This window comes from Apteryx mantelli, chromosome 2 (genome assembly GCF_036417845.1).
Source record: "Apteryx mantelli isolate bAptMan1 chromosome 2, bAptMan1.hap1, whole genome shotgun sequence".
Classification (NCBI taxonomy): Eukaryota; Metazoa; Chordata; class Aves; order Apterygiformes; family Apterygidae; genus Apteryx; species Apteryx mantelli.
Window position 1 is genome coordinate 145,978,701 of NC_089979.1, and position 10,939 is coordinate 145,989,639.

A 10,939-nucleotide genomic window follows, 5' to 3' on the forward strand; every position below is an offset into this window, starting at 1 on the left:
TCCATTTTTCACCCTTCCATTCTCCCTCCTTCCTTACATTATTTCAAATCCAAAATAACTGATACTAGTGATACTGACTGTGTTTAGCTACATACATACAATTTTTAATTAGGGTGCCTGTGGTATGAAGGAATGCAAAATGAAGACAGTCAAAGCAATGCCTTTCCTTGTTTTCATGGCCAAAAAAGTTTCTTTAACAGAATCACATGGCTTAACTGTAGGGAGCATAGGTGGACAAGATTAAAGGATAAGTAAGTGGAGCAAGTAATGAGTGAAACTAAAGTGAGGAAACTATGAGCCCTGAGGTGAGAGAGGTGGAGAGCAGAAGACAGTTGCAGCAAGCACCCAATCTGGAAAACACCCAGACAGAGCTGGAAAAACTTCTCTAAATGTTTACAGTGAATTGTTGCCATTGTTCCCATCAGTTGGCACCTTTTCAACATTTTCTTTCTTCTCTCCCTATCTCCGGCATCTGAGTCCTTTGCTTGTCTCCTTGCAACTGAAATCCCTGTCCATGTTTGCGAATAGTTGTCTTGTCTCCCATGCACATTGCATGCTTGGTTTCAGGACTTGCCACACATGTGCATGGCAAAATTGCCACTGAAGCTAAAGCTTCTTCTTACCCTGATTACACCAACCTCTTCTTGAATTTCTGCATTATCTCCCCTTCCCCTGTGCATTCAAGTGAATCCCTTCTCCTCTTGTGTTTTCTCTGTTCTCTTACTACTCTTGGCTCTTCTCAGACTTCATGCCTGCTCCCTTTGACCCCTCTTTCTCATCTCCCACTTTGCCTTTTGTTCCTGAACTCAAGGATTTAATTGCTCTGACACCAGTGGCGTGCCTGGAAGACTGGGCCATTCAAAAGCAAACGCTGAATGATGAGTTTTTCCATAAACCTCAGATAGCTCCACAGGTAATGACTTCAGTTTCAGAGATGAAGAAAGTGAGCTGCCAGGAACTACACCTCTTACCACTTCTCATGCATTAAGAACAGAAATAGGAATCAACACATCCATTTCCTATAAATCTAGATAAGTGGGCAAGGAAGGGAAGCTTAGAGTGTTACTTTCCCCCCCTGCCTTCCCCCCAAAATTTTGGATTTTCTCACTCAGTAAGGAAAAAAGTCACAGACTTTGCAGCAGACATTTTTTATCCTACCTCAGCCTTTAATCATTAAACAGTTATCCGAAGCCCCAACTCTACCTATAAAAGCTGTCCATGCCTGTGCTGTATCATCAATATATTTTTCTTCTTTTTATTTCTACAGAGTTTTTTCAGCTATTGTGTTTGGTGCAATGGCATTAGGACAGAGCACTTCTTTCACTCCAGACTATGCCAAAGCCAGGATGTCGGCTGCTCACCTTTTTGTGCTCTTTGAAAGAACACCCTCCATAGATAGTTACAGCGAGGAAGGAGAGAAGCCTGTAAGTAAGCACTGTATTATGTACAGCATAACATACTCTACTAATTTATTTCAAGGCTGTTTCTGTTTTGTTTTTTTCTCCCACCCACATCATAGCTGCTGGGAACAAGTACTGTGCGAGTCCATTCACATCTGACTCATCCAACCAAACTGGGGTCAAGTGTTGCTTTGTGTCTCCTCCTGCCATCCCCTAGGTCTTACCTGTCTCTTGGTGAAACATCTTTAAGAGCCAGCAAAAACAGGATTAATGCAACAGAGACAGTTTTGTACTCCTTTCATTCATGAAGATGACTGAGCATGGATCTTGAACATATAACTAGGCCTCTGATATTTAACCTGAAATTTTTGAGGGTTAACTTGTTCACAAATTGTCAATAATAAATTGTCCTGTACTTTAGTAACCAAAAATGTATATAAGCCTATCAGTACACATGGCCTTTCATATAACAAAGAGGACAGAACTTTGTTCCAGACAATGATCACATTACATATAGATTATATGTTTCTATGTATATAGTAAAGGAAAATAACTATGAAGTCTTATGGAGTGTCATAAAATTGACATATTATATTGACTGCTGATCTGCATGTGTTTATATTTTTGTTTTATATATACTCATTCATCTGAAGCATATATCTTGTTGTGTAGGTGTATATCCATATTACATATATCCATTTTCTAGCAAATTAATTAGAAAAAATCATAAAATAGATTGATTTTGTGTGCAGATCAAAAACAGTAGATTATTTTCAGTATCTTTAAGGATGAAAATGAAAGAAATCAGCAATGAACATGAAAAGACTGAGAATCAGATCCTGATGAGGCAAACAGAAGTCAGCCACCCAGAGCTATTCTTACTTTTGAAAATGTATTGGGGAATTAGCTCAAGTGGTAGAGCACTTGCTTAGCATGTGAGAGGCAGCGGGATCGATGCCCGCATTCTCCAAAGCTTTTAGGGGACTGGAGCATCTCTCTTATGAGGAAAGGCTGAGAGAGCTGGGCCTGTTTAGCTTGGAGAAGAGAAGGCTGAGAGGAGATCTTATCAATGTGTACAAGTATCTGAAGGGAGGGTGTCGAGAGGATGGGACCAGACTCTTTTCAGTGGTGCCGAGCGACAGGACGCGAGGCAATGGGCACAAACTGAAACACAGACACTTCCATCTTAACATGAGGAAAAACTTTTTCACTGTGAGGGTGACAGAGCACTGGAACAGGTTGCCCCGAGAGGTGGTGGAGTCTCCTTCTCTGGAGATATTCAAAATGCGCCTGGATGCAATCCTGTGCAATGTGCTCTAGGTGACCCTGCTTGAGCAGGGGGGTTGGACTAGATGATCTCCAGAGGTCCCTTCCAACCTCAGTGATTCTGTGATTCTGTGATTCTGTAATCTTGTTTAACAGATTGTGTAAAATAAATGTCAGAATGTCAGAATGTTGTCAGAATTTGTGTTTGCAGAACAGAATTCTGATTAAAATATGTTTGCGTAATAGAATATTCAGGATAGAATTTGTGTTTTCACAATAGCTTTTCACTGCATATTAATTTCTGAAATTAAAAAAAACAGTTCGGATCCTTTGGTAAAATCCCACTGATCTCTTTTACAAATGCTCTTTATGCTGTTCTATGATCTGTTACATTATCCTAAAAAAATTGACCTAACTCTACCATTTCAATCAGAAAATATTTGGTGGAAACATAACATTCAAAGACGTGGCATTTAACTACCCAACCCGACCTGAGGTCAAAGTGCTCCAAGGTTTGAATATTAAAGTAGAAAAAGGACAAACTCTGGCTCTTGTTGGTAGCAGTGGCTGTGGAAAGAGCACTGTTGTTCAGCTGCTTGAGAGATTTTATGATCCACTCAGCGGAGAAATGGTAAGTTGTTCCACATAAAAGTGTAACTTACAGGTACGTGATACATGTGCAATCATCTACTTTATTAATATAATTTATTTTCTATTTTTCTTCTAAGTAATCTCATTAAATGTTTGCTAATATAACTACTTTCTTTTTGTCAATGTTTGTGAAAATCACGGGTAGGAACACATGGATTTTCAGTATTTCCTACGCAGTCACAGTGAAAGTAGAAGGAAAGTAATATTTAGAAATTTCCCATGCCTTTTTAAATTACTAGAGCAAGATAGATGGACAGAAGTTGCTACGTTGGCCTGACCAGATCCTACTGGTATCACTGAGGTTTTGCTGGGTCACAGTAAGAACTAATTGTTGGAAATCCATATATATTTTTAGATAGACAAATGCAGTTTATGCTTTGTAATAGAAATCCTTTTCTATGTTACATTCTAAAACTATTTGTTGAAGAGTACTCTCTTTATACTTTTAGTGCAGAACAGAATCTTTATAAAATATACCCAAAAGCGAAGGATACAAATGCACATGCTTATAATAATTTAGACATATTATATGTGTAAAGTGCATATACAGGCTCTCTCACCTCATTTCTATTCATTTTTATGATATATCAATGTTGTTTATCAACAAGGTCTGGAACTTTAAGTCTAAAATTTAGACTCTTTACTCTGAAAAATTAATCACATTATTTCTTATGAAACGTAATGAAGTTCATCCCAAAGCCTATCCACACAGGGGATATTAGGAAAACTAGGACTAATCTCTGAAAGTAAGAGGGGGATTACATACAAGTAGCAAACCTCTTGATGGATGATTCATTTTAAAAGTAGTGTCCTTGGTAAACTGGTGTTTAATCTCCTAGTGATAGCTTGCTGTCCAGGTTGGTGGAACCATTCTGAAGAAGGACTCTCCCTGTGGTTTGCTGACCCATCCCACCCATCTCCTCATTCCAGATTTCAGAGTGAGACCACAAAGAGGAACATGTCCACTCTAGCTGGAAAGAGATGAGCCTTAACCTTTCCCAATCCTTAATGTCCAGAGCCTTCTCTCAAAAAGTAATTGAGATGCATTAGCTAGTTTGCATACACAGATATTAAGATCGTTTTTAAGTATTTATGTTTCTATTGTTGGTATAGCTACATAGTAATTATATTCACATCCATCTACCGCTACTGATAGCACATAAATGTCATTATTACACACTGTGATCTCTTTTACTTCACGAAGTTATGACTGCAAAGCTACTCACATGCAGTACCCTTCTGGTCCTGAACATGAGACAGAAATGTTAGTGTTAGATATGGATACTTTTGCATAGAGGAAGAAGAGAATTATAATATGAACTCCACTTTCAAGCCCTAGATTAAGTTTCAAAACTACTGGAGAGTTAGTTTATTGCTGGAGTCCAGTAAAACAGTTTTGTGTTTCCTGTACCATCAGTTGCTCCATCAACAGCACTAGTTAGGATAGACACTGAACTTTATTGCATTGACATCTTGCATGTGAAAACTGAGTAAAGGAAAGATGAAGCAAACTGAAAAGGCTGTTCTTGGATCTTGAAAAGCCTGGAGATTGCAAATAGGTGCCTGTGCATCCCCAGGAAAATTTTGTACTTGCTGGATAAGGTGATCTCATATTTCACCTGTTTCTACACTTATCTCTGTATCTCATCCATGGTCAGAGCTTCAGTCCAAAGAGGGTTTGCATCAACCTAAGCTTTCGTGGATCCTTCCAAGACTGCTCAAAACAGGGAAATCAGAGCTCATGGACCATTTTTACCTCCATGACTGTGAAATGGCATCAAACCCTGGGAAGGCTAAGAAACTGCTTATTTAGGGATCATATTTGCATAATCAGTCTTGCCAGTACCACCAAAAGACTGCACTGTCCTCACTACCATAAAAGCTTTCCTTCCTCTGAAAGCCAGAAACAAATGTGACCATCAGAATCAGACTATCCAGATCCAGATGTCTGTCTCCCACCAAAGTCCTGACTTTCCGTGAAAGGAAAAACCATCATCTGCAGCTCAAATTGAATTGCAACCTGAAGTACAACTAGCCTCTTTCTTTGACAGATGAAGATGCTGGTGTGAGTTTTTAGCTTCTTTTCCCTGGCGTTTGGGTTCAATTCCAGATGCTTGTGGATGAGAGAGTGGTCATGGACTTTGAAATATCTTTTTCTGAGACTTGGAAAACATCCTCAATCAGTGCTTGGTATTTTAGCTGCTACTATTACATTCTTTGAATAAGACAACTCCATCTCATTAAACCACACCGAAAACAGCTGGCAAGCCAGGTTATTCCATACAAAGGGGTCTCTACTCTCATGTGCACCCAAATACAAATTTTCTTTTAAAGAGAGAAATGATAAGCCTACTATTATTTGTTGATCGTTGGACTAAGGAATCCACATCCTGGATTAGGGCTCTCTTCAATGCCAGGCATTGCACAAACAGAATAAAAAGACAGTCTGGCCCCAAAGAGCTCAATGTGCCAATGTACATTCACCTGCAGTAACAGGATGGTGGTTTAGTCCACAGCTTATTAATTCAGCTTTAGATAAGGGTCATAAGGATAAAGCAGGAATATGGATCAGTATTTTATTTTGGACAAAAGAAATCATCTGCATAACAGAGATGTTTAAACTTATAAATTCTGGATGCTAATGTCCAGATAAGCTGTAGTGGGAGGAATTCACATGCAGATATATGGAATGGAAGATGAAGACAATCTTGGAACTGGACCTAGAAGAAGATAGAAATAAGAAGTTAAATGAGAACACTTTTTAAAAAAAGGATTCATTTGTAGTCAAGGAGGAAGATGTGTTATTGGTTCTAAGGTTTGAGTAATAAGATCATGAAAGACCTTAAGAGTAGTTTTGGCAGAATGAAAAGGAAAAAGAAAGTGACTAGGGTAGAGGGGAATTAGAACAGGAAAACTAAAAAACAACTGCAAAGTGTTTGATACATTTACAGTGAGTGCCATCCAGCAAACAGATCTCAGTAGAAAAATTCTCATATGCTTCCTTTGAGTTGCCTAATTCTCTCCCCTAACTACAATAGCAATTATTGTAACTAATCATAATTAACTAAAAATAATTCAGGTGATATATAGGAGTAAATCCTTGCTGGACACTACATTTGGATGTTTTGAAGGGTGTGTTCAAACTTACAGCTCTGCTGGTGATAGTTATACCAGACACCCCAGGAGTGGGAGAAGCGCTTGCAGTTTAAGCTCATTGTAGCTCTGGGGAGAAGATGCTACGTAGTTATTGTTTTAAAGATGAGAACTTATTGTCTAAATTTCAAATCGCCCTCACTTTCAAGGCAAAAAGATATAACAGAAGGTGCATTTTATATATGTATCTCATTTTACATGAACAAGTGGTGGTAGAGGATTCTTGTTTCCTGTTGTACAAGGATGATGTCCAGTTACAGGGTCAGGGATTACTGCCTGTTACTGTCCCCCATTACCTGCATTTGAGAAGCAAGGACGTCTGGATCAGCAAAAAAAGAGATGGGATAAAGCTGCTAATTAAGGAAGTGACTTTGGAAACACTATATGGTGTAGATCAACCGGTTTCTCAAATAGATCTTTTTTTTTTGTCACCAGCATAGCACCAAATGTCTCTGGTACAGATAGCAGGATGGCAGGGAAAGTAAATCTGTACCAGCTATTTTATTTATTGTGATAAATAAGGGGGTGGTGGTGCAATACAGTGGCTACATAGAGCTGGAGTTTTTCAAGGTTTATACAGACTTCTGATGTTACTGTATTGATCACAAATGTAAGTAAGTAGGCTTTAACAATCATCATCTCCCCACCTCTGCTGCTGCACGTTAAGTGCATAAGCTAACAGACTCAGGGCATGAAATGTCCTGAAGGCCTTCTCTGCTACAGGCCTCAGTGTTGCTAGATTCAAAAACAGTCTGCTATAAAGTACTATGATTAAAATATATTATTTCTGGCTTTTTAGCTTCTGGATGGCCAAAATGCAAAGACACTAAATATCCAGTGGCTGAGAGCACAGATCGGTATCGTCTCACAAGAACCAGTCCTGTTTGACTGCACTATTGCTGAGAACATTGCTTATGGAGATAACAGCCGGGAGGTGCCACATGAGGAAATTGTTAATGCAGCAAAAGAAGCCAATATTCATTCCTTCATTGAATCACTACCAAAGGTAATTAGGCCCTCATTGCCAACTTGCAACTGAAAAAAAATATATAGTGCCTATTCATGGTTTTCTAAGTAAATATGTGGTAAAAATGTTTCATTTTTTCCCTGACTTTTACTGAATTAGCCACTGAATTTTTTTAATTACTTTTGCCTAGAAGACAAGTGGAAAACTAGGAGGTGATAGTGACTGTGGGTGCTTACTCATTTCCATGGCTGCAGATGCCTGAGTGGGAAGGGTCCTCCTCTTTGTGGGTACAGTATCTGCAAAAAATAACCTAGCTGGTACTGATAGTCAGAGAAGTCATTTGAGATATGCTGCATGGAAGAGCAACAAACATGCAGAAAGTACTCAAAAAGAGGCCAGGCTTCTTTCAGTTAAAGGGAAAATGGGAAGGCAGCCTGAGGAGCTATGTCCTCATTCTCCTTTTTTCAAACTATAATCAGTCAGGTGCATAATGTCACACACAGAGCTGGCTTGCAGAAACAGGCAGAAGCGCATGATCTTATTACCCCATCCTTCTCTCACTGTCCCTATTATATTTGTCCTTATCCTCTTGTAGCATCTTATCTGATGAGCTGAGTTTCCAGAACAGTGGGTCTTTTTGCCATAATAGCACCTTGGAGGGAAAAGCAGTTTCATGCTTTGTACATCAATTGGAAATAATTAGGTTAGGGGAAAAAAACAGAAGTTATCATCTGCTCTGTAATGTTCCTGTTGAGCAGCTGTTCACAGTGCTAAAAGGTGAGGGCAGGCAAAAGATCTTCCTAGCTGCTGTTTGAATTGACTGGCTGAAGCTAACAGCCATTTGCCAGCTTACTCTGGTGGAAAATATGGGCTAAGATAAATATTTTTGAGACTTTATAAATTCCCATAGGCCTAGGAGACTGGTGTTTTTTACCTGCAAAGATGTATCTCTTAGATGAGAGAGAGGTACATTGGGTTACGTAGCAGGTAATTAGGAAGTGTAACAAGCAAAACGGAGTGCCGAGCTGGAGGAAACATCAAATTTCTCAAGTGCATTGCATGTTAGCTTTAAAATGTGGTCCAAGGCAGATGTGATTTTGAATTTGACTGTTTTAGAATTCATCCTAAATCACTCACAATGTCTCTCATTGGGCTGAGTTTTCTTCTTACAGTGACCTGGGGTGGTGAAAGAAAAAGTCCCTGCCTGGGCTGTTAGATGCTAAGCCAAGGCTGTCTGGGTTCATTCCCTGCAACATCACAGACTTCCCAACTCACCCTGGGCCTGCCAGCTGGCTTCTGCTCTGTCTCAATATCACAGGGTGTGTTCTGCAAATACATTGAGAATTTTGATTTGCAGCTCAGATACTACATGTACCTTAGTTGCGTGTACCATCACTACCTAGGTAGTCCTTCAGAAGGGCACTGCCATGGAAGCGTCCCTCAGTTGGAAATGCAGCTGAACTGTCATGCTCAACATGGTAAGGTCCAAATTCGGCTTTATATTTACACTTACTTTCTGTATTTAGAAATATAATACCTACGTGGGAGACAAAGGAACACAGCTCTCTGGTGGTCAGAAGCAACGTATTGCCATTGCCCGAGCTCTTGTACGGCAGCCCCGAATTCTGCTCTTAGATGAAGCTACCTCTGCACTGGATACAGAAAGTGAAAAGGTATCTTGCTTTGCAAGTGGCAACTGGGATTTACACCTTGGCTGGTCATGCTGTGGCTCATGTACTCATCCACATGTTAAAACCCAAAGTTCAAAATATAGGACTTTTATGAAAATATTTTTATTTATTCCTTATTTGCATAACAAGCCCAAATGTCCCTTATTCAAGAGCAGATAAGTTTTTGGATAGCTGTAGGAATCACCTTAGGAAGCAATGCAGAGGTGGTGCCTCTGTGGTGGGAGTCTTCCAGGACTCATGGGCCTCTTCAGGAAACTGTTCCCACATGGACAGTCCTACATTTTGACTTGCACTCTTTTAGACGTATGTGAGATAGTCATCTACATTTTGCGAACAGACCAATGGCGCAAGGGACAACAGAAGCATAAGACTGCAACAAAAAGCAGGTTGCAGGAGAAAGCTGGGACAGAAGTAGGGAAACACATACCATTTCTAAGAGTTATGTACATTATCAATTCAGAACAAAAATGTTTCGATATGTACTTGTATAAAAATATACCTTACAACCAAGAGGCTTTTTGTTTAAAAAAAAAATCCACTTCCTCCTGAAAGATCCAGTATTACCAACTTCCTATACAATTTTACTGCAGGTTGGCATCTTTGTTATGCGCCTTTAAATCCCAGAATTTCAAGTGACATTAAAGAATTTCTAACCTTCAGAGCTTTCAAAAAAATTTTTTGAAAGTGTGAGGGTGGCCCAGCACACCACACAGTGCTCAGAAACTAGAAGACAAAATTATCCAGCATATTGTTTGATTTTATCATGATTTGATAATGGAGCCATTTGTGGGATTAAATCATAATTATTTAATGAGTAGAATTGAAATTTGGAGCACAATTGCTAGGGCATTTTCCACATTGCTGAAAGTGAGCAAGAAAGTAAATGGCTTGTAAAAGGAGCCAGCCCAATTTGTTCAGAACAATTTCTAGCAGTGACTAAGACCTGCCTGTAGGAGTAAGGAGAGCTCAGGCTGTGAAGAAGTCTGTTTGATCTGACTGCAGGCACAAGTGAAAATATGAATGCAGGCACCCAGCAATTGCATTCTGCCCACCCCAAAGATGTATGAACAAGGAACTGAACAGTCATCAGTGGTGACAGGTTTTCACTGTAGGCTAAATTTAAAATCTGGATGCTCAAAAGTTGTTCAGTTACTACTGCTGAGGCCCTAGAAACCTCACCTCTCTCATTGCTGTATTACAAATTACTTAGGAGATGACAGATTCTGTGCAGCTCACTCCTGACAGGCAGTTTTGTTTTGTTTAATTTGCCTTTTGATTTGTTCATTGAACAGGTTGTCCAGGAAGCTCTGGATAAAGCCCGAGAAGGTCGTACCTGCATTGTGATAGCCCACCGCCTGTCCACCATCCAGAACGCTGACAAGATTGCCGTGGTCCAGAACGGCAAGATTGTAGAACAAGGGACTCATCAACAGCTCTTAGCTGAAAAAGGCATCTACTATTCTCTGGTCAATGTTCAAACAGGGCCATACAATGTATGATTAACAGGCAAATCAATAGTGTCTGTTGGTTCAGTATTTTGTATGAGACACTATTGAGGATATTAAGGATGTGGTAAAATTCTGTAAATAGTTTCCTTAAATCTTGTAACTAATAAAGGAAATGCACCTCAGTTATTTAAGAACCTAACTCTCACTTTGAATGTTCTTCCACCAGCACAAATATTTGCTGTTGCTCAAATTAAAAATACACATCCTGACCTGTTACACAGGGAAGCGTCAAGCTTTGAAGAAGAAAATAAAAAGAGAGACCCTGTCCCTGTTACTGCAAAAATAGTATGTTACAGAGCTTCT

General features: G+C 39.5%; 1 protein-coding gene across 1 annotated transcript in view; it reads left to right on the forward strand.

Annotated features, from left to right (window-relative positions):
- LOC106483501 (ATP-dependent translocase ABCB1-like) overlaps positions 1 to 10,747 on the forward strand; it is a 52,996-nt gene extending 42,249 nt beyond the window's left edge. The window contains exons 24-28 of the mRNA XM_067292196.1: positions 1,268 to 1,424; positions 3,100 to 3,297; positions 7,270 to 7,476; positions 8,964 to 9,110; positions 10,421 to 10,747. Coding sequence (XP_067148297.1) covers positions 1,268 to 1,424; positions 3,100 to 3,297; positions 7,270 to 7,476; positions 8,964 to 9,110; positions 10,421 to 10,627 — 916 coding nt within the window. The 3' untranslated portion in view covers positions 10,628 to 10,747. The remainder of the gene's footprint in view (positions 1 to 1,267; positions 1,425 to 3,099; positions 3,298 to 7,269; positions 7,477 to 8,963; positions 9,111 to 10,420) is intronic.
- The last annotated feature ends 192 nt before the right edge of the window (positions 10,748 to 10,939 follow it).